A 24,853-nucleotide genomic window follows, 5' to 3' on the forward strand; every position below is an offset into this window, starting at 1 on the left:
ACACACAGGGGGGCTCTGAGACACAGGGGGCTCTGACACACAGGGGGGCTCTGACACACAGGGGGCTCTGACACACAGGGGGCTCTGACACACAGGGGGGCTCTGACACACAGGGGGCTCTGACACACAGGGGGGCTCTGACACACAGGGGGCTCTGACACACATGGGGCTCTGACACACAGGGGGCTCTGACACACAGGGGGGCTCTGACACACAGGGGGGCTCTGACACACAGGGGGGCTCTGACACACAGGGGGCTCTGACACACAGGGGGCACTGACACACAGGGGGGCTCTGACACACAGGGGGGCTCTGACACACAGGGGGGCTCTGACACACAGGGGGCTCTGACACACAGGGGGGCTCTGACACACAGGGGGCTCTGACACACAGGGGGGCTCTGACACACAGGGGGGCTCTGACACACAGGGGGCTCTGACACACAGGGGGGCTCTGACACACAGGGGGCTCTGACACACAGGGGGCTCTGACACACAGGGGGGCTCTGACACACAGGGGGCTCTGACACACAGGGGGGCTCTGACACACAGGGGGCTCTGACACACATGGGGCTCTGACACACAGGGGGCTCTGACACACAGGGGGGCTCTGACACACAGGGGGGCTCTGACACACAGGGGGCTCTGACACACAGGGGGCACTGACACACAGGGGGGCTCTGACACACAGGGGGGCTCTGACACACAGGGGGGCTCTGACACACAGGGGGCTCTGACACACAGGGGGGCTCTGACACACAGGGGGCTCTGACACACAGGGGGCTCTGACACACAGGGGGCTCTGACACACAGGGGGGCTCTGACACACAGGGGGCTCTGACACACAGGGGGCTCTGACACACAGGGGGCTCTGACACACAGGGGGGCTCTGACACACAGGGGGCTCTGACACACAGGGGGGCTCTGACACACAGGGGGCTCTGACACACAGGGGGGCTCTGACACACAGGGGGCTCTGACACACAGGGGGGCTCTGACACACAGGGGGGCTCTGAGACACAGGGGGCTCTGACACACAGGGGGGCTCTGACACACAGGGGGCTCTGACACACAGGGGGCTCTGACACACAGGGGGGCTCTGACACACAGGGGGCTCTGACACACAGGGGGGCTCTGACACACAGGGGGCTCTGACACACATGGGGCTCTGACACACAGGGGGGCTCTGACACACAGGGGGGCTCTGACACACAGGGGGGCTCTGACACACAGGGGGCTCTGACACACAGGGGGCACTGACACACAGGGGGGCTCTGACACACAGGGGGGCTCTGACACACAGGGGGCTCTGACACACAGGGGGGCTCTGACACACAGGGGGCTCTGACACACAGGGGGCTCTGACACACAGGGGGCTCTGACACACAGGGGGGCTCTGACACACAGGGGGGCTCTGACACACAGGGGGGCTCTGACACACAGGGGGCTCTGACACACAGGGGGGCTCTGACACACAGGGGGCTCTGACACACAGGGGGGCTCTGAGACACAGGGGGGCTCTGAGACACAGGGGGCTCTGACACACAGGGGGGCTCTGACACACAGGGGGCTCTGACACACAGGGGGCTCTGACACACAGGGGGGCTCTGACACACAGGGGGCTCTGACACACAGGGGGGCTCTGACACACAGGGGGCTCTGACACACATGGGGCTCTGACACACAGGGGGGCTCTGACACACAGGGGGGCTCTGACACACAGGGGGGCTCTGACACACAGGGGGCTCTGACACACAGGGGGCACTGACACACAGGGGGGCTCTGACACACAGGGGGGCTCTGACACACAGGGGGGCTCTGACACACAGGGGGCTCTGACACACAGGGGGGCTCTGACACACAGGGGGCTCTGACACACAGGGGGCTCTGACACACAGGGGGGCTCTGACACACAGGGGGGCTCTGACACACAGGGGGGCTCTGACACACAGGGGGGCTCTGACACACAGGGGGCTCTGACACACAGGGGGGCTCTGACACACAGGGGGCTCTGACACACAGGGGGGCTCTGACACACAGGGGGCTCTGACACACAGGGGGGCTCTGACACACAGGGGGCTCTGACACACAGGGGGGCTCTGACACACAGGGGGGCTCTGACACACAGGGGGCTCTGACACACAGGGGGGCTCTGACACACAGGGGGCTCTGACACACAGGGGGGCTCTGACACACAGGGGGGCTCTGATTCCCAACAACATCGATGGCATTTGCAGCTTGCTGAAATAATGTTTCCCCAGCCTTTATCCCCAGTCTGCACATGTACAGAGCTCTATGCTAACACCTCAGCTCTTTTCTGGGAATGTGGGGCTGACAGAGCAGGGGAGGGCTCAATAGACTGACAGGAGACTGAGCTAATAGGGACAGGTATTTATTTTTTCATTGCACCCAGCTTATATCAGGCAAATAATATAGTAAGTACACTGCTGTTAGTGAGACATATCCTGTGTTTAGGATGGGAGACAGCTGGGGGGAGTTAGTTAAGCACTGGATCCCCTCCCTATACACAAGTACTAGATGGATCAGCAGAGAACATTAACAAATGAAAAGTCCCAGTATATTCCCAACATATATAAGAATTGTTCTTCACTTTTTGTAAACCTGCTCTGCAAAGTACAGGGCGAGTTTACAGCACAGCCAGGTAGAGTTTGGAAGGCAGAGCAGTGGGGACTCACATGGAAGAAAACTAACATCCATCCTGTGAGATCTTCATGTTGGGAGAGCTGTATGATGTATGCAGGGGGCGGAAAGCAATGATCGGAACTGCACTGTTGTATCATCTTGCTCCGCCCACCTGTAGAGGAGCTCTCAGTGTCACAGCCCGATCCAGCCAGCCAGACTGATGAGAAATCAAGGCCAGTAGAATGAATTCTTCTCCCTCTGTGCCAGAATGTGGTTGCCGCTGTAGAGAGGAGGCAAGCAATATGTATGGGTGCATCCTCAGCCCACTTTTTGGGCAGACTGTACAATTGAGTGGAGCCATAACCTAAATATTCTCTGCATGCTCATGCTGCTGTCGGCGACCTAGAGCCCCCCTCCCACACTCCTCCCACACCCTGCCCAGGGCAGCCGATCCTCCCGCCCACCCCTTGTACCGGCCCTGCTGCCTATAGATGGCAGTGCTGAGCCGATGACGTCACTGAGAATCCAGCTTCAAGATAAAGAGAGCACTGCTATAACCTCGCCGGACGCAGTGGCGTGTGTCCTTAATCCAAGCCAACTGGGAGGTATATCGTCAGGTCCACGAGTTCTAGTCTACCCTGGGGCTTGTGGATCGGGTGTGCAAAGCACACTTTTTTTTCCTACATTTTTTTAATTATTCATTTTATTTATGGTATTTATGATTTTCATTTATTATTTTTATACCCCTTTATATTTATTCATTATTCATTTCATCAAGCACCCATTTTTATACACCATTATTTATTTTTAGATTTACCCATTATTATATTTTTTTTTTCTTTTTCTACACCATTTTTTCTTTTTCATATGCATTTATTATTTTTATACACCCTGATTCATAGTTATTTTTATATTTATTAATTATTATCCTCATTATTTTTCTTTATTTTTATACACCCTTATTTAGAGTTATTTTTATATTTATTAACTATTATATTTATCATTATTATTTATTTTATACACCCTTTTTTTTGGAACCAATTCTTTTTTGGAATTTGGAATTTTTTTGGAACCAATTTTGCTCGTAATCCAAGGGAATACTGTTATTGCATTTTTAGTTATCACAGGGCTCTGTGATACTGATATGCACACAGGAGCCATGTTATTTTTTAGTAAATCTCCACGTGTTGAAATAATTAAACAAGACACTGTACCTTGTTCCTTCAAAAGATTTATAGTCGGCCTTCCTGCTGATCGGGAGTGAACATTTCTGGTAGTGAGAAAACAAAGTGTGAAAAGATCAGAACAGACTATGGCACAAGCCAACATATCCTCGTCTTCTAATGACACATTACTGTCTCATATTTATACGTATGTATGTTTATGATCAGTTTGCATATATAATGAACAAAAATCTTCTGTACACCAAATGAAAGAACAAACAGTTCTTATTGCCCAGAACAACCAAAGATGTTCTTTTATGCACCCATATTGCACTGTAAACATTAGTTGCAGCCATGCAATGAGAATGAAACATTACTTGTGCCAAGTAAGTAAAAAAGTTTTTTGTACAGAAACATTTCCTTTGGATGAAATTTTGCATTAACTGCTGTATGTTTCCAGATTTGGCAGTCATGCAATGTAAAGCTGGCCATAGGTTTTCTGTCTTTCAGCCCCGCAGGCTGAAGAAGAAAAATCTATTGAATACTCCATGCACACTACACAGTGTCAATGGGGTAAAGGCTGTGAGAACACCCAAACAGGGGTAGACTCTGATTGAATGCAGCCGATGTTCAGCCAACAGTTTTTTCCTTCAATTTACAGATCGAAGGATGTCAGGCGGGAAGGTGCTAACAGGGCCACCCGCAGCTCAAATTTTGGCTGCTTCCGTGGACATTTTAAGCAGTTGCATTCAGTGTTTTAAACTGCCTATTAAATTGCAGTGATACAACATTACAGTATCAGGGCCTCATTTTGACTAATGTAGTGATGAAAGGAAATATATCAATGGCAAAAGGAAGCACATACATAAGGAACTGTGTATTATTTGTAAAAGGGATTAAAAAAAAATGCCAAATAAGGAATATTCCCGACATATAGACCATGTTTGAATGGATGAGAATACTCAGTAAAGGTCTTACAGTGGTAGTCCTAGGTGTTTGGCCAGTTCAATCTGTCTGATGAACACCTGACGCTGCTCTTCCTTCTGATCATCTGTGCTGGCGATCCGGGGAGTGAAATCCAGGCCAACCTGAGAACAGACACAACAGAGCTAATTTATTGAAAACAAACTGTAACCAATCTAGAGGGCAGCACGGTGGTTTAAAGGGTAGTACTTCTGCCTTGTAGCACTGGGGTCCTTAATTTAAATTCCGACCAGGACACTATTTGCATGTCCTACCAGTGCTTGCATGGGATTTTTCATGTGCTCTGGTTTCCTCCCACATTCCAAAGACATGGTGATAGGTTAATCTAACTATTTAAATTTGTCCTAGTATGTGTATGTATGAATGCAAGTTAGGGACCTTACATTGTAAGCTCCTTGAGAGCAGAGACTGATGTAAATTTTCAATATATGACACGCTGTGTAAATTGTCAGTGCTGTATAAATGCCTTTAATAAATGCTGTGATGTTTATGTAAAAATGTCATCCCCATGTTAATTCCCTTCAACTGTTTTCAATTTGTATTCAAGAACTGGCCCCTGCCAATCTGTCTGGCTGTAGAGTTGTAATAGAGGCACTGGACTGAGGGAGGGATTCTGGAAAATATACTCCACCCACTACATGGACCAGGGGAGGGATTCAGGAGACGATGCTCCACCCACTACATTGACCGGGGGAGGAATTCAGGAGAAAATGCTCCACCCACTACATTGACCGGGGGAGGGATTCAGGAGAAAATGCTCCACCCACTACATTGACCGAGGAGAGAATCAGGAGAAAATGCTCCACTCACTACACAGACCAGGGGAGGGATTCAGGAGAGAATGCTCCACCCACTACATTGACCGGGGGAGGGATTCAGGAGAAAATGCTCCACCCACTACACAGACCAGGGGAGGGATTCAGGAGAAAATGCTCCACCCACTACATTGACCGGGGGAGGGATTCAGGAGAAAATGCTCCACTCACTACACAGACTACGGAAGGGATTTAGGAAAATATGCTCCACCCACTACATTGACGTGGGGGAGGGATTCAGGAGAAAATGCTCCACCCACTACATTGACCAGGGGAGAGATTCAGGAGAAAATGCTCCACTCACTACACAGACCATGGGAGGGTTTTAGGAAAATATGTTCCACCCACTACATTGACCGGGGGAGGGATTCAGAAAAAAATGCTCCACCCACTACATTGACCGGGGGAGGGATTCAGGAGAAAATGCTCCACCCACTACACAGACCAGGGGAGGGATTCAGGAGAAAATGCTCCACCCACTACATTGACCGGGGGGAGGGAATTAACCAGGGGAGGGATTCGGGAGAAAATGCTCCACCCACTACATTGACCGGGAGAGGGATTCAGGAGAAAATGCTCCACCCACTACATGGAGCGGGGGAGGGGGGGGAATTCAGGAGAAAATGCTCCACCCACTACACAGACCAGGGGAGGGATTCAGGAGAAAATTCTCCACCCACTACACAGACCAGGGGAGGGATTTAGGAAAATATGCTCCACCCACACAGCAACACAATACTGTAAATGTAATGTTGCAGTATATTAGGGACGGGGGTGTGAACTCTCACAGGCCTCTACATACAATGGTCACAGACCTTCCCCTGTATTCTACAGGTAATAGATAAATTTGCAACACAATTGGTCACCAGAAATATAACTTTATTAAAATTTTTATTACAAATAAACTTCAATTGGTTTAATCACTATTATAATTTAAAGTTTAACCCCTATTAAAAAGGTATAAAAGTTGCTCTCTGCAACACGGTGATAATGTAACTGCTACACTTACAAGATACTATATGGGTTTGCACAGGCAGTTTGGTGCATAAAAAGTATATATTTATTATAATTTGTGGCTAGTGAGAAATAGATTTGAATGGAAATTTGTGTGCCTGGAGTTCAGCTTTAATTTCCATACCTGCAGCAAATAGTTGTAGTTCAATATTCTGATGAAACATGACAGTGTCTAATCTGGGGGTCATTCAGAGGATCCCATCAAGGAATTCTCACACAGCAAAATCTCTGACAATACACAAAACCTAAAATGGTATATTAGATATTCTGTACCTCACCAATTGCAACCAATTCATCCTTGTAGAGCTCAAATAAAGGCAAAGCATCTTCTAAGTCCTAGAGGATAAAATAACGTTCACTATCACATCTAAAAAATCTTTATTTTCCAAGTATTTAAGTATTTTTATTTATGAAAATAATGGCTGACGAAAGCTGCTTAAAGGATCACCCCATTCACTAAACTGGTATTTGGGTTCTAGGTGGGGTCTGGACTGAGTTGCCCGGTTTACTCCTAAACTTATTGTGGATTCCAGTGGTTGGAGGTCCCTGCCATGGTTTCCAGATGTTCCTTTTGCATCTGTTGCTTCTCCATCATAAGAAATAAAAAAAAAAATCAATCAGTCAATGGGAAGAGTTGGACATCTTATTAGAAGGTGAGCAGACCTGGGAAGTCAAGCACAGAGATCTTTTCCATGGAGTCCCAAGAGGCGTAAGAATTTAAGGACTTAAGTCCCAGTCATGAAATACAAGTAAAGCGCTCAAATGAACTCCCTAAGGCTCCTTTCACACAGGCGCTTCCATTGGACGGACTCCGCTTGCTCATCGGTGACATGTCCGCTAACATCCGCCGCTATGCGATCCTGTCCGCCAAATCCAGACGGATGTTGGTCCTATTTTCTGCACAGTAAACGGAGATGGACAAAGTCCCGCTCTCCTCTATGGGGAGATCAGGTGAAAATGGACCGCCTGTCTGTTTTCATCCGATCCGTCAGACGGATGGAAAATAGGACCTCCATATGTCTGGATTTGGCAGACAGGATCAGATCATATAGGATAGCAGCAGATGTCAGCGGACATGTCACTGCTGATATCCGCCACTCCATAGAAGTGAATGCAGGATCCGATCAGGTCCGCCTGAAAAACTGACAGACAGATATGTTCGGACAGCCTGTGCGAAAGGGGCCCCAAAAAGTAACGATAAGTAATGGGCTCTGAATATTCTATGTGTGAGGATAGTTCAGGGAGGGTATCTCTGTTATACACACAAGGCAGTAGCTTCCAGGGTAAAACAAGTTTATTAAATGAAATAACACCAAGAAAAACATTCCATAATAATAGTATCTTATATGGTGCTTGGTGTCCAACAATGAAGCACAGGGATATGGCAATGTTCCAATGATGACAAAAGGGATAGCAATATGCCAAAACATCAAATGTGCCGATCTCGATGCAGAAGGTGGGGAAACACACTACCATCCCCGCTCCAGGATGGTCGCTGGCAGCGGCAAGGATGCGCATCACCAGAAGTGATGTCACCAGGAATCGTAAGTCATCGGCCGGGATCGGAGAACATGCTTTAGGGCACCAGGAATTGATACTGTCCCCCCTAATTTGGTATAGTAAATCCTCCCCTTTAAGCAAATGGTTTAGAATTACAATATCAATTCCAATATAAATGCTCTAATATGGAATACAGATTAAGAAGTTGGAGTCCCTCCTTAAGTGAGAAAGTAGACCCCTGCATATAAGCTAATCTATATCTTCTGGCCATCAGAACCCTCCCATATAAATATACCTCTAACCCTTTAAATGCTGGAGTTTACTCTTGATAGCTAAATAGGAATTAGCCCCATGGTTCATATATTTTTATTCGCTTTATATATTTTATTTGTCTTTTATATGACTGATTGTACTATTATAAGACGTTTATAAGCAAGAGAGTTTATGTATATTGTGTTGAATGCCAGCTTGCTGAAACCTATGCAAGTGTTAACGAAGCCCAGGGTATATTACGGACGGAGTGCACCATCATGGCGCAGCTCCTGATAAAGTCACAGTGACGAAACGCATTGGGCTGGACTTGCTGGTGTCACTTCCGTCTGTCTGGTTCCGGACTGTGGAACGCAAAACGCTTCTTGGATTACATGAGCATGTAGCTTATGTAATGTGAGCATTTTGACTATGTGAGTAGAAAATTGTATGTTTTTTAATACTTTTAATAAACAGAATCACGCTATGGGATGTTGTTTGGCTTCTATTTCCCTCCACATGTATGCAAATGATGGAGTATTGCTTGTAAAGGAGGTGTCCCATTCAATATAAGGGATACATGGGGGCAGTCAAAGGAAAAGCTGTTTGATTTTGCACAAAACTTACCTTTCTGGTGAGTGGGCAACACAAAGGAGGGGGAGCACGCAGTGTTGCAATTTAAAGCACAGACCCTATGAATTTTGAAGCACTGAGCACTTTTTGAAACACATGAACTTTATTAATCTTATTAAATGTATATGAATTCATTTGAAGCATGTAGCACTTTATTATGTGATTTATAGTTTATAAATTTATTATTGAGTTTTATAATGAGTTTATCTGAGCATTCTGAGCACTTTATCACACATGTGAAAATAGTGCAGCACATATTTGGTGGCATTGATATTCAGATTAACCCTTCACGGTGTAATCATAGTGCAGGCAGCTATAAGGAAATACACATCATAGCGCGGGGTTTATTGTTTTTTAATGTTCCTACACAGTAGAAGTTGGTAATATCTGGTTAATAATAAATTGTAAAGCATCTTACCTGAAGGGTGGCACTGCGTTGTTGCTCTGAGGTTTCCGTTTGCACTGGGTGCACTCCTAAACATGGAAATACCAGTCCCGCATTCCTGTATATAGTCAGGCACTGGATAAACAACATGACCGCCTTATAATTTTACATCTGTGCTACTAAACAAAGCCACTGCCTAAGGCTACTTTCACACTGGGGTGGGGGCAGGAGGGGGGGCAGGGTGGCATTAATCGGTAACAGCGCTTTTCGTGCCGCTAGCGAGGCTCTTTTAACCCGCGCTATCGGCTGAATAAAGGGTTAAAAGTGCCTGCAAATCGCCGCTGCCAAAGCGCTTTGCAGGCGCTTCGGTAGTGCTGCCCATGCATGCACTACTTTTTTTCAGTACAGCCAGAGTCACTGCACAGCTGCCAATTGAACTTTATGAAATGTCTGTGCGACATTTCAATAAAGTTTGTTAAAAAAAAAAAAGGGAACAGAGCAGTACAGCGTGGTGATCCCGCTGAACTGCACTGCACACCAGCTGCTGTTACAATGCAGCAGCTGGTGTGAACGGACCGTAAAGGTACATCATATATTCATCTTTTGGTGCTTTCAGTTAAAGTGATTGTAAAGTCTCGTTTTTTTTTTTTTAGTTAAAAATAACAAACATGTTATACTTACCTCCTCTGTTACAGTGGTTTTGCACAGAGCAGCCCAGATCCTCCTCTTCTCGCATCCCTCTTGGGTGCTCCTGGTCCCTCCCTCCTGTTTAGTGCTCCTACAGCAAGCAGCTTGCTATGGGGGCACCCAAGCTGAGCTGCAGCTTCCCGTGTCCATTCAGACACGGAGCCATGGCGCAGCCCCACCCCCTTTCTCTCCTTTTTGGCTAACAGCAGCAAGAGCCAATGGCGGTACACTGCTGTCTCAGCCAATGAGGATTGGAGTCCCAGGCAGCCAAGACACTCCTGCAACATCGCTGGATCTAGTAAGTATTAGGGGGACTGAAGGCGGCTGCTGCACACAGAAGGCTTTTTATCTTAACCACTTGCCGACGCACATATACGGCGGCAGAATGGCACGGGCAGGCAGAATCACGTACCCATACGTGATCTGCCTCCCGCGGGCGGGGGGTCCGATCGGACCCCCCCCCCCCCCGGTGCCAGCGGCGGTCGGCATTTGTCTGGGAGCGTCGGGAGGCGAGGGGGAGACCATCCGATCGTGGCCCCCCCCTCGCGATCGCTCCCAGCCAATCGGAATCCTCCCCTGCCTGTGTGTAGTTTCACACAGGCAGAGGATGTGATGTCATCTCTCCTCGGCTTGGCAGTTTCCGTCCCAGCGCCGAGGAGAGAAGACATGTGAGTGCACAACACACACACACACAGTAGAACATGCCAGGCATACTTTACACCCCCGATCGCCCCCCGATCACCCCTCCCCCCTCCCTGTCACAAACTGACAGCAAGCAGTATTTTTTTTTTTCTGATTACTGCATGGTGTCAGTTTGTGACAGTTACAGTGTTAGGGCAGTGAGTATTACCCCCCTGTAGGTCTAGGATACCCCCTAACCAGCCCTAATAAAGTTTTAACCCCTTGATCACCCCCTGTCACCAGTGTCACTAAGCGATCATTTTTCTGATCGCTGTATTAGTGTCGCTGGTGACGCTAGTTAGGGAGGTAAATATTTAGGTTCGCCGTCAGCGTTTTATAGCGTCAGGGACCCCCCATATACTATATAATAAATGTTTTAACCCCTTGATTGCCCCCTAGTTAACCCTTTCACCACTGATCACTGTATAACCGTTACGGGTGACGCTGGTTAGTTCGTTTATTTTTTATAGTGTCAGGGCACCTGCCGTTTATTACCGAATAAAGGTTTAGCCCCCTGATCGCCTGGCGGTGATATGCGTCGCCCCAGGCAGCGTCAGATTAGCGCCAGTACCGTTAACACCCACGCACGCGGCATACGCCTCCCTTAGTGGTATAGTATCTGTACGGATCAATATCTGATCTGATCAGATCTATACTAGCGTCCCCAGCAGTTTAGGGTTCCCAAAAACGCAGTGTTAGCGGGATCAGCCCAGATACCTGCTAGCACCTGCGTTTTGCCCCTCTGCCCGGCCCAGCCCACCCAAGTGCAGTATCGATCGATCACTGTCACTTACAAAACACTAAACGCATAACTGCAGCGTTCGCAGAGTCAGGCCTGATCCCTGCGATCGCTAACAGTTTTCTTGGTAGCGTTTTGGTGAACTGGCAAGCACCAGCCCCAGGCAGCGTCAGGTTAGCGCCAGTACCGCTAACACCCACGCACGCACCGTACACCTCCCTTAGTGGTATAGTATCTGATCAAATCAATATCTGATCTGATCAGATCTATACTAGCGTCCCCAGCAGTTTAGGGTTCCCACAAACGCAGTGTTAGCGGGATCAGCCCAGATACCTGCTAGCACCTGCGTTTTGCCCCTCCGCCCGGCCCAGCCCAGCCCACCCAAGTGCAGTATCGATCGATCATTGTCACTTACAAAACACTAAACGCATAACTGCAGCGTTCGCAGAGTCAGGCCTGATCCCTGCGATCGCTAACAGTTTTTTTTGTAGCGTTTTGGTGAACTGGCAAGCACCAGCGGCCTAGTACACCCCGGTCGTAGTCAAACCAGCACTGCAGTAACACTTTGTGACGTGGCGAGTCCCATAAGTGCAGTTCAAGCTGGTGAGGTGGCAAGCACAAGTAGTGTCCCGCTGCCACCAAAAAGACAAACACAGGCCCGTCGTGCCCATAGTGCCCTTCCTGCTGCATTCGCCAATCCTAATTGGGAACCCACCGCTTCTGCAGCGCCCGTACTTCCCCCATTCACATCCCCAACCAAATGCAGTCGGCTGCATGAGAGGCATTTTCTTTATGTCCTCCCGAGTACCCCTACCCAACGAACCCCCCAAAAAAGATGTCGTGTCTGCAGCAAGCGCAGATATAGGCGTGACACCCACTATTATTGTCCCTCCTGTCCTGACAATCCTGGTCTTTGCATTGGTGAATGTTTTGAACGCTACCATTCACTAGTGGAGTATTAGCGTAGGGTACAGCATTGCACAGACTAGGCACACTTTCACAGGGTCTCCCAAGATGCCATCGCATTTTGAGAGACCCGAACCTGGAACCGGTTACAGTTATAAAAGTTAGTTACAAAAAAAAAAAAAAACACATACAAAAATATAAAATAAAAAAAAAATAGTTGTCGTTTTATTGTTCTCTCTCTCTCTATTGTTCTGCTCTTTTTTACTGTATTCTATTCTGCAATGTTTTATTGTTATTATGTTTTATCATGTTTGCTTTTCAGATATGCAATTTTTTATACCTTACCGTTTACTGTGTTTTATTGTTAACCATTTTTTTGTCTTCAGGTACGCCATTCACGACTTTGAGTGGTTATACCAGAATGATGCCTGCAGGTTTAGGTATCATCTTGGTATCATTCTTTTCAGCCAGCGATCGGCTTTCATGTAAAAGCAATCCTAGCAGCTAATTAGCCTCTAGACTGCTTTTACAAGCAGTGGGAGGGAATGCCCCCCCCCCCCAACGTCTTCCGTGTTTTTCTCTGGCTCTCCTGTCTCAACAGGGAACCTGAGAATGCAGCCGGTGATTCAGCCAGCTGACCATAGAGCTGATCAGAGACCAGAGTGGCTCCAAACATCTCTATGGCCTAAGAAAGCTACGAGCATTTTATGACTTAGATTTCGCCGGATGTAAACAGCGCCATTGGGAAATTGGGAAAGCATTTTATCACACCGATCTTGGTGTGGTCAGATGCTTTGAGGGCAGAGGAGAAATCTAGGGTCTAATAGACCCCAATTTTTGCAAAAAAGAGTACCTGTCACTACCTATTGCCATGATAGGGGATATTTACATTCCCTGAGATAACAATAAAAATGATTTAAAAAAAAAAAAGAATGAAAGGAACAGTTTAAAAATAAGATAAAAAAATAATAATAATAAAGAAAAAAAAAAAAAGCACCCCTGTCCCCCCTACTCTCGCGCTAAGGCGAACGCAAGCGTCGGTCTGGCGTCAAATGTAAACAGCAATTGCACCATGCATGTGAGGTATCACCGCGAACGTCAGATCGAGGGCAGTAATTTTAGCAGTAGACCTCCTCTGTAAATCTAAAGTGGTAACCTGTAAAGGCTTTTAAAGGCTTTTAAAAATGTATTTAGTTTGTCGCCACTGCACGTTTGTGCGCAATTTTAAAGCATGTCATGTTTGGTATCCATGTACTCGGCCTAAGATCATCTTTTTTATTTCATCAAACATTTGGGCAATATAGTGTGTTTTAGTGCATTAAAATTTAAAAAAGTGTGTTTTGTCCCCAAAAAATGCGTTTGAAAAATCGCTGCGCAAATACTGTGTGAAAAAAAAAAATGAAACACCCACCATTTTAATCTGTAGGGCATTTGCTTTAAAAAAATATATAATGTTTGGGGGTTCAAAGTAATTTTCTTGCAAAAAAAAATTATTTTTTTATGTAATCAAAAAGTGTCAGAAAGGGCTTTGTCTTCAAGTGGTTAGAAGAGTGAGTGATGTGTGACATAAGCTTCTAAATGTTGTGCATAAAATGCCAAGACAGTTCAAAACCCCCCCAAATGACCCCATTTTGGAAAGTAGACACCCCAAGCTATTTGCTGAGAGGCATGTCGAGTCCATGGAATATTTTATATTGTGACACAAGTTGCGGGAAAGAGACAATTTTTTATTTTTTTTTATTTTTTTTTGCGCAAAGTTGTCACTAAATGATATATTGCTCAAACATGCCATGGGAATATGTGAAATTACACCCCAAAATACATTCTGTTGCTTCTCCCGAGCACGGGGATACCACATGTGTGAGACTTTTTGGGAGCCTAGCCGCGTACGGGACCCCGAAAACCAAGCACCGCCTTCAGGCTTTCTAAGGCCGTAAATTTTTGATTTCACTCTTCACTGCCTATCACAGTTTCGGAGGCCATGGAATGCCCAGGTGGCAAAAAACCCCCCCAAATGACCCCATTTTGGAAAGTAGACACCCCAAGCTATTTGATGAGAGGTATAGTGAGTATTTTGCAGACCTCACTTTTTGTCACAAAGTTTTGAAAATTGAAAAAAGAAAAAAAAAATTTTTTTTTCCCGTCTTTCTTTATTTTCAAAAACAAATGAGAGCTGCAAAATACTCACCATGCCTCTCAGCAAATAGCTTGGGGTGTCTACTTTCCAAAATGGGGTCATTTGGGGGGGGTTTGTGCCACCTGGGCATTCCATGGCCTCCGAAACTGTGATAGGTAGTGAGGAGTAAAATCAAAAATGTACGCCCTTAGAAATCCTGAAGGCGGTGATTGGTTTTCGGGGTCCCGTACGCGGCTAGGCTCCCAAAAAGTCTCACACATGTGGTATCCCCGTACTCAGGAGAAGCAGCTAAATGTATTTTGGGGTGCAATTCCACATATGCCCATGGCCTGTGTGAGCAATATATCATTTAGTGACAACTTTTTGTAATTTTTTTTTTTTTTTTTTTGTCATTATTCAATCACTTGGGACAAAAAAAAATGAATATTCAATGGGCTCAACATGCCTCTCAGCAAATTCCTTGGGGTGTCTACTTTCCAAAATGGGGTTATTTGTGGGGGTTTTGTACTGCCCTGCCATTTTAGCACCTCAAGAAACGACATAGGCAGTCATAAATTAAAGGCTGTGTAAATTCCAGAAAATGTACCCTAGTTTGTAGGCGCTGTAACTTTTGCGCAAACCAATAAATATACACTTATTGACATTTTTTCTACCAAAGACATGTGGCCGAATACATTTTGGCCTAAATGTATGACTAAAATTGAGTTTATTGGATTTTTTTTAGAACAAAAAGTAGAAAATATCATTTTTTTTCAAAATTTTCGGTCTTTTTCCGTGTATAGCGCAAAAAATAAAAACGGCAGAGGTGATCAAATACCATCAAAAGAAAGCTCTATTTGTGGAAAGAAAAGGACGCAAATTTCGTTTGGGTACAGCATTGCATGACCGCGCAATTAGCAGTTAAAGCGACGCAGTGCCAAATTTTAAAAAGTGCTCTGGTCAGGAAGGGGGTAAAACCTTCCAGGGCTGAAGTGGTTAATGCCTATAATGCATGAAGATAAAAACCTTCTGCCTTTACAACCACTTTAAATAAATTAAAAATAAGCACAAGGGACAGTACTTACATTGCATGAGAAGTGTCCTTTATACTGGTAGCTGCTCTCCATCCAAAAAAGCGCTGTATGAAATGAGGAGGTGGACCCTTTATTCATCTGCCTGTCCTCCATTAACAAATCGCTTTTTATTACTGGAGGATAGAATACGGCTTCTATGAATTTAGGGAGAGGAGAATGACATTAAAGAGGAGCTCCAGTCATATCTGTGTTTATTAAAAGTCAGCAGCTACAAAAACCTGTAGCTGCCAACCTAATAAACATACACTCACCTGTCCCAGAATCCATCGATGTGCTCACCTGAGCTGTGCTCTGTGTTCTGTCCCTGGCACCTTATCTCAACTGTGCGCACCTGGCTGTGACAGCTTGCGGCTTCACAGCCGGGTGCCCACTGCGCATGCGCGAGCCACGCATTCTGAATGGTCCTGCAGCCTTCTGGGACCTGTAATGTGTCCCAGAAGATTATGGGGGGTTGGGTCGAAGTTCTGGTCACCTATGCTATCTGAGCGGAAGTGGGAGTGGGCACCTGTCAAAACCAGGCCCCCCCCCCCAAAAAAAAGTGCCAATTCGTAAAGAGTTGGGGGGAGGAGGCCTTAAAGCATAATTCCCCTTTTGGGTGAAGCTCCGCTTTAATCCTGTCGCTTTGCCCTGCATGACTACAAGGCAGGTTTACTATAAATACAGACTTTGGGTGGAGTTGGCCTTTAATAGATACATATGATGTACAGATACTTTAGTCTTACCTTCTAGAAAGCTGAATTAATTTTTCGAATTCTGCAGCATGCTCTGCCACCGCCACTAGAGCCCGGACCCCAGCCTGAAAGCCAGAAAAAGGCCCAAAAATATGAAACATGGTAGTCATTTTTAAACAGGGCATAGTGCTGTCAGAGAAGACCATGATACAGGGTCACTGTGTGCCCGGGAGAACATACCAGCTCTATTCACATTGACCCCAATTTACTAAAGGAGTAGACCATTTTAATTTTTAAACTATTAACTTTGCAAAGAATGCCCAATATATACAGTGGGGATGGAAAGTATTCAGACCCCCTTAAATTTTTCGCTCTTTGTTATATTGCAGCCATTTGCTAAAATCATTTAAGTTCATTTTGTTTCCTCATTAATGTACACACAGCACCCCATATTGACAGAAAAACACAGAATTGTTGACATTTTTGCAGATTTATTAAAAAAGAAAAACTGAAATAATCACATGGTCTGAAGTATTCAGACCCTTTGCTCAGTATTTAGTAGAAGCCCCCTTTTGATCTAATACAGCCATGAGTCTTTTTGGGAAAGATGCAACAAGTTTTTCACACCTGGATTTGGGGATCCTCTGCCATTCCTCCTTGCAGATCCTCTCCAGTTCTGTCAGGTTGGATGGTAAACATTGGTGGACGGCCATTTTTAGGTCTCTCCAGAGATGCTCAATTGGGTTTAAGTCAGGGCTCTGGCTGGGCCATTTAAGAACGGTCACGGAGTTGTTGTGAAGTCACTCCTTCGTTATTTTAGCTGTGTGCTTAGGGTCATTGTCTTGTTGGAAGGTAAACCTTTGGCCCAGTCTGAGGTCCTGAGCACTCTGGAGAAGGTTTTCATTCAGGATAACCCTGTACTTGGCCGCATTCATCTTTCCCTCGATTGCAACCAGTCGTCCTGTCCCTGCAGCTGAAAAACACCCCCACAGCATGATGCTGCCACCACCATGCTTCACTGTTGGGACTGTATTGGACAGGTTATGAGCAGTGCCTGGTTCTCTCCACACATACCACTTAGAATTAAGGCCAAAAAGTTCTATCTTGGTCTCATCAGACCAAAGAATCTTATTTCTCACCATCTTGGAGTCCTTCAGGTGTTTTTTTAGCAAATTCCATGCGGGCTTTCATGTGTCTTGCACTGAGGAGAGGCTTCCGTTGGGCCACTCTGCCATAAAGCCCCGATTGGTGGAGGGCTGCAGTGATCGTTGACTTTCTACAACTTTCTCCCATCTCCTGACTGCATCTCTGGAGCTCAGCCACAGTGATCTTTGGGTTCTTCTTTACCTCTCTCACCAAGGCTCTTCTCCCCCAATAGCTCAGTTTGGCCGGGCGGCCAGCTCTAGGAAGGGTTCTGGTCGTCCCAAATGTCTTCCATTTAAGGATTATGGAGGCCACTGTGCTCTTAGGAACCTTAAGTGCAGCAGAAATTTTTGTAACCTTGGCCAGATCTGTGCCTTGCCACAATTCTGTCTCTGAGCTCTTCAGGCAGTTCCTTTGACCTCATGATTCTCATTTGCACTGACATGCACCGTGAGCTGTAAGGTCTTATATAGACAGGTGTGTGGCTTTCCTAATCAAGTCCAATCAATATAATCAAACACAGCTGGACTCAAATGAAAGTGTAGAACCATCTCAAGGATGATCAGAAGAAATGGACAGCACCTGAGTTAAATATATGAGTGTCACAGCAAAGGGTCTGAATACTTAGGACCATGTGATATTTCGGTTTTTCTTATTTAATAAATCTGCAAAAATGTCAACAATTCTGTATTTTTCTGTCAATATGGGGTGCTGTGTGTACATTAATGAGGAAAAAAAGGAACTTAAATGATTTTAGCAAATGGCTGCAACATAACAGAGTGAAAAATTTAAGGGGGTCTGAATACTTTCCGTCCCCACTGTGTGTGTATATGTATATATATATATATATATATATATATATATATATATATATATATATATATATATATATATTCTTATGTTAGCATAATTGGATAATGAAAGTCAGTACAGCTTCACCTCATTCACTAAGCTAAGTGAAAATTCCCTTTGCAAAAAGAAAATGTCCCCAGCTTAGCAAACAAGGTGAAGCTGGGCTGATTTGAATCATCCAATCATGTGTCAGCAAAAATCCTTTTACATTCGTATGACTGGGTATTTTTGCTAAGTGAATTTTTATTTTTTCTCACCTCATTCACAGTACACCAAGACAGCTTTACTAGCCACTGTATAATCTTTTCCTTTATGGCTTCTCTATACATGCAGCAGCCCTCAGAGGAACGATCCGCAGCGGAGGCATTATCTTGCCTCCTCGCCATCTGTTTTAACCCTTTAAAGCCCACAACACAATCCTATGCACTGCACATGGTTGCAGGGTGGCCCCATTAAATGGGCCATGCTCAACAGGAGGTACTGCTCAACGAACCTGCCAGAGGGTTTAATTCTTGCCATCACAACTGCAGCATGTGTAGATCCCTGGCTACTTCTTTTGTTTTTGTTTAAGGGGGAATGGTTGGGAGGGCTGTAAAAATGTGGCTATAATACGTATTTTTACTGCCCTCCCGAACCACAAGTGTAAATAAGACCTTTCTCTGCTGTGATCATTTCTACCAAACTAACAAATAGTCAAATGGCTAAAAATTAGGGGTGCACCGAATGGAAATTTTGGTGCCGAAACAGAAACCGAAAATGCAGGATGCACTTAGCCAAGTCTGAAACCGAAAATGACAGTTTTTAAAAAATATTTATATTTTTATATATAAATTGTATTATATTCGACTTTTTAATTATCATCAATTTAAATTAATAAGAATTTATTGTTGGCCATTATTGGCACCTTTAGTGCAAGAAAAGCTCAAGAAAAATGCAGTCTGCAGTCTCTAAACATCTCTTGTATCGTGTCCTCAGTCTAACCATCTCTTGCATCACATCTGCAATAACTTACTTAAACTTAAACATACTGCTAATAGTATTAGCAAAATTTCCATTTGGTGCACCTCTAGCATACATGATACAGGAGATGGCCAGAGACTGCAGACATGATACAAAAGATCAATGCAGCCTCACCAGTGCCCGCCAGATGCAGCCTCACCAGTGCCCGTCAGATGCAGCCCCACCAGTGCCCGTCAGATGCAGCCTCACCAGTGCCCGTCAGATGCAGCCCCACCAGTGCCCGTCAGATGCAGCCCCACCAGTGCCCGTCAGATGCAGCCCCACCAGTGCCCGTCAGATGCAGCCCCACCAGTGCCCGTCAGATGCAGCCCCACCAGTGCCCGCCAGATGCAGCCTCACCAGTGCCCGTCAGATGCAGCCCCACCAGTGACCGTCAGATGCAGCCCCACCAGTGACCGTCAGATGCAGCCCCACCAGTGACCGTCAGACGCAGCCTCACCAGTGCCCGTCAGATGCAGCCTCACCAGTGCCCGAATCAGAGCGGCGATCTCCCTCTGTGTTACGGAGCTGGATTTGAATTTCCCGGTGATACATCACACTGATTCAATCTCCCGGCATTGGATCAGTGTGCCGATTATCACAGGAGACAGGACATTGTTACTGCAGCTGCCCGGACTATTCAGCTCCGTGACATAGAGGGAGATCGTCGCTCTGCACGAGGAGAGGAGGAGGGTGGAGAAGACTGACTGAGCAGCCAGACACCCCTACAATGTGTGGCACCCGAGGCAGACCCTGCCCCCTTTTAGGTGCCATTATCAGCACCTTTTCTTCTTTCAGCCGCATGCCGAAAACAACGTTTTTAGCCGATATGTTTCGGCGGGCCGAAGTTTTTTTGTACCACTACTAAAAATGGATAACAGCGGTCCAAAATCTAAGTAAAGTTGCTAAGCAATAGGTTTTAGCAGTTATATGTGTAAAGAAAATAAAACAATACTTACTGTTCTTGCTTCTTGCAAAATGTTATCGATGTCCTGCAATGTAAAGGAGCAATAAATGAATAGATGCACACACAAATTGTAGAAATTTTAAAGACATTGGTATGTTATGAATTGGCACCAGGAGCAAAAAGCTGAAAGTTCTTACCTGTCAGAATTGCAGAGGGGAAAAAGAGACAAAAATAATCAGGGTAGGGTGCAATATTTCACAATCCACCGTCATGGATATTCAAAGATTTACGAATCTTGAAAAAGCAGTAAAAGCACCTAAAACTGAACCCTGTTGCTGCAGGCACTGAGAAGTAATTATTTCTCAAAGTTTACAGAGGTAAACACTTTCACTTTTATTTAGGCAACTCAGCTCACTCTGTATCTCCCAGCAGTGACTTTTCAGCATGACAGCCTTCTAATCTATAATGTAAACACAGAGCAGGTGCCCAGGAAGAGGGGTAGAGAGCAGAGTGCTGAGACTTAAACTTTGGGCAAATTTCTTTTCCCCATGCAGTGGGCCTGTGCCCGCATTGCATGGGTCCGCTTGTTTTTTCTAGGGGTCAGCAGAAAATTTATACTCACCTGATTTGCCGATCCTCCAAAAAAACGTGCTCCCCCACAGTGCAGCGGTGGACTATTCTAGGAGCCGCAGAGACTGGTCTTGTGCGGGGAGGATCGGCGGGTCAGGGAAGTACAGTATATCTCCGTTGTCCACTCCCCTCGTACAAAACGAGCGGCTAACCCGTGCAGTGCGGGCACAGTCCTACTGCACAGGTAAAAATAAATTGCCTGGAGTTTTCCTTTGACTTCACTGCTTCTATTGTAAACTCTAAGCCCCATTCACACCGATGTTACTTGTCATGCAATTTGACAGTTCCAAATTCCTTGACAAGTCGCACCCTATTGTCAACAATGGAACCGTTCAAAGCGGTGCGACTCAGACTTTGTGGTGCTGCATTGATTTTGAAAAAAAAGATTCCTGCACTATTTTTTGCGATTTAAGACTTGTATAGCCATCTCTGTATGAAGTCGCACAGATGTCAGGCAAGACTGAAATTGCACTGACCTGTGGCATTGAAACCGTACTACTTTAAGTGAAGTAGCATCATTTCAAAGTCACATTCAGTGTGAACCAGGGCTAAAGGATTAGTTCACCTTTACTTTTCCCAAAAATTTCCCAATACATCACAGTGTCTTTAAAGGAGAAGTTCAGCCTGGGCTCGTTTGGCTGGGCTTCTCCACTGGGTCACAAGAGTGCAATTCGTTTTGCACTCCTGTGACCCGTTTTCAGCAGAGAACAGTTTGAAATCCAACATTCTTCCCACTGACCCCCAACGTAGAGGGACATTCTTCCCACTGATCACCAATGTAGGGGGACATTCTTCCCACTGACCCCCAATGTAGGGGGACATTCTTCCCACTGACCCCCAATGTAGGGGGACATTCTTCCCACTGACTGCCAATGTAGGGGGACATTCTTCCCACTGACCCCCAATGTAGGGGGACATTCTTCCCACTGACCCCCAATGTAAGGGGACATTCTTCCCACTGACCATCAATGTAAGGGGACATTCTTCCCCCTGACCATCAATGTAAGGGGACATTCTTCCCACTGACCCCCAATGTAGGGGACATTCTTCCCACTGACCCCCAATGTAGGGGACATTCTTCCCACTGACCCCCAATGTAGGGGGACATTCTTCCCACTGACCCCCAATGTAGGGGGATATTCTTCCCACTGACCATCAATGTAAGGGGACATTCTTCCCACTGACCATCAATGTAAGGGGACATTCTTCCCACTGACCCCCAATGTAGGGGACATTCTTCCCACTGACCCCCCAATGTAGGGGGACATTCTTCCCACTGACCCCCAATGTAGAGGGACATTCTTCCCACTGACCCCAATGTAAGGGGACATTCTTCCCACTGACCACCAATGTAAGGGGACATTCTTCCCACTGACCACCAATATAAGGGGACATTCTTCCCACTGACCCCCAATGTAGGGGGACATTCCTCCCGCTGACCATCAATGTAAGGGGACATTCTTCCCCCTGACCATCAATGTAAGGGGACATTCTTCCCACTGACCCCCAATGCAGGGGGACATTCCTCCCACTGACCCCTAATGCAGGGGGACATTCTTCCCACTGACCATGAATGTAGGGGGACATTCTTCCCACTGACCATGAATGTAGGGGGGACATTCTTCCCACTGACCCCCAATGTAAGGGTACATTCTTCCCACTGACCCCCAATGTAAGGGTACATTCTTCCCACTGACCCCCAATGTAGGGGGACATTCTTCCCACTGACCATGAATGTAGGGGGACATTCTTCCCACTGACCATGAATGTAGGGGGACATTCTTCCCACTGACCATGAATGTAGGGGGACATTCTTCCCACTGACCCCTAATGTAGGGGGACATTCTTCACACTGCCCCCCAACGTATGGGGACATTCTTCACACTGCCCCCCAACGTATGGGGACATTCTTCCCACTGACCATCAATGTAAGGGGACATTCTTCCCACTGACCCCCCATGTAGGGGGACATTCTTCCCACTGACCCCCCATGTAGGGGGACATTCTTCCCACTGACCCCCAATGTAAGGGGATATTCTTCCCACTGACCCCCCATGTAGGGGGACATTCTTCCCACTGACCCCCCATGTAGGGGGACATTCTTCCCACTGACCCCCAATGTAAGGGCACATTCTTCCCACTGACCCCCAATGTAAGGGGACATTCTTCCCACTGACCTCCAGTTTAAAGGGACACTACAATTTTCACTGTCGGCGTCTCTTTTCTGGCCATTACTATTATTCTTTTCATCCCATGATTGCTACTAAAAATAATTTGGTTGGATAGATAAGGGTAATCTTTTCTGGGTGTCAAATACTCAAACAGGTGTGTCACAATCCATATTGTTTCCCTTATTATTATCTGTAAAGATCTGATCACACTCATATGCCTTACACTGTAGATATAATAATGTTTAGCGGGGGGTTCCCTGAGACCTGGAGATTATTTCAGGGGTTCCTCTGCGGTAAGGTGGAGAACGTCTACTCCCAGGTTGTAGATAACAAGGAATTTGCCTCCTCCTATTCCTTCTTTATTGAACTGTATTATAATTGTACTGTCCCCCCATCTACATTGTAAATCGCTGCGTAAACTGTTGGCACTATATAAATCCTGCATAATATAATAATGCTCTCATACATACCTGTAATATTCCTGTCCTGGCTGCAATCCATGGCAGGATACATGGGGCAGATCGCTCTGTATGCTGCCATGTTGGCACCAGAAAAACCGCATATTTAAATATTGTCATTGGAAAATAAAAGTCAGCTGATCACATGATTGGCCGGGCCAGCAATGATTCAATCAATTTGGAATTGTCAGCCCCATACACCCCAGGGGAAGAGCTGTGTTACTGTGATAACTGCACATTACAGAAGCATGGAAGGAGAGAGCAATGAATAGGACTCTCACCTGATTAAATTCTGCAGCAGACAGGTGACAGTGACAGTCCACCATCCCCCCATTCAGCTCCATCCCGGCTCCCCGAGCAAGAACTTCCAGACATCTGTCAGTCTCCAGCTCAGCATGGACTCTCACTGCGCATGCGCCTCCCCAGCCACCAGCACCGCCCTCCATCTTTGTACACCCGTTCTTACAGACCTAGCGATATAAACGCCAAAATTGTAACTTTTATTCCGGTAAAACTAATTTTACTCGAGGTAACTGTATTAAAAAATGTCCTCTAAAAAGTGATTTGTGTTTTATTTCAAGTACTGGCAACTGTCCGGTGTAGTAAGATGGCGATTTTTCCGTTTTAGCAGGCAACTGGTTACGTTATTTTATTTTTTTTGTTACTAAATTATTTTAAATATATCAATTACAAGGCTGTATGAATACAAGTTAGTTAGAAATAGTAATAAATAAAGATTGGGAGTAGCAAGATGGCGGCTGTCCGACTTCCGGTGCTCATTTGTACAGGGAAAAATACCGAAATATGCTGTGATGTTCGTTTGTAAAGAATGCTTAATAATATTCTAATACGTACAGAGTAATAACGATAGAAAAATATGAAAGCAAGCCGTCCCTTCAACCTACACGGAACGAATGTGTTAGGGACGGTTCCCGGGGGTGCAGATTTGGAAACGGAACTTCCGGCGCGGGGCTTTCCGGTTTTTGAAAATGGCGGCAAATGTTGACAGTCCGAAGCGTAGGAGTCTCCGCTTACAGGATACGAGAGTGGCCGCTGAGAACGGACCAGCTTCTTCCTCCTTCTCAGGGGCCCCGCAGAGCTCAGGACTTCCGGTAATGCAAAGAGCCTGTCTGCGGAGAAGAGGAGGGCAGGCACAGAGAGACAGGAGGGGTCCCTAGGCAAGAGGAGAAGCGAAGAGCTACTCAGGAGGAAGCAAGACCCCATTAAAGGGACTCCTCAGAGTAAGAATGAAACAGACCAGGAGCCCAATAACAGAGCGCCCTCCACAGGAAGGAAGGAGAAAAGAGACTCAAAGAGCGCGCACCCCGAGGGGCCCAACGCTGCCGAGAGGGCGCACACCGAGGGGCCCAACGCTGCCGAGAGGGCGCACCCCGAGGGGCCCAACGCTGCCGAG

The 24,853-nt window shown here is 46.3% G+C and overlaps 1 protein-coding gene across 1 annotated transcript; it reads right to left on the minus strand.

The window, feature by feature from the left end:
- Positions 1-3,611: 3,611 nt before the first annotated feature.
- Positions 3,612-23,900, minus strand: LOC141124019 (putative deoxyribonuclease TATDN3). Its single transcript, XM_073612089.1, has 7 exons — positions 23,721-23,900; positions 20,233-20,265; positions 16,331-16,404; positions 9,419-9,503; positions 6,892-6,954; positions 4,784-4,893; positions 3,612-3,912 (listed from the first exon to the last, which is right to left on the minus strand). Exons 1-7 carry the CDS (start codon positions 23,883-23,885, stop codon positions 3,627-3,629), a joined length of 816 nt encoding a protein of 271 aa, XP_073468190.1. The 5' UTR covers positions 23,886-23,900; the 3' UTR covers positions 3,612-3,626.
- Positions 23,901-24,853: the final 953 nt, after the last annotated feature.

The sequence above is a fragment of the Aquarana catesbeiana genome, unplaced genomic scaffold, assembly GCF_042186555.1.
Source record: "Aquarana catesbeiana isolate 2022-GZ unplaced genomic scaffold, ASM4218655v1 unanchor9, whole genome shotgun sequence".
NCBI classification, from domain to species: Eukaryota; Metazoa; Chordata; class Amphibia; order Anura; family Ranidae; genus Aquarana; species Aquarana catesbeiana.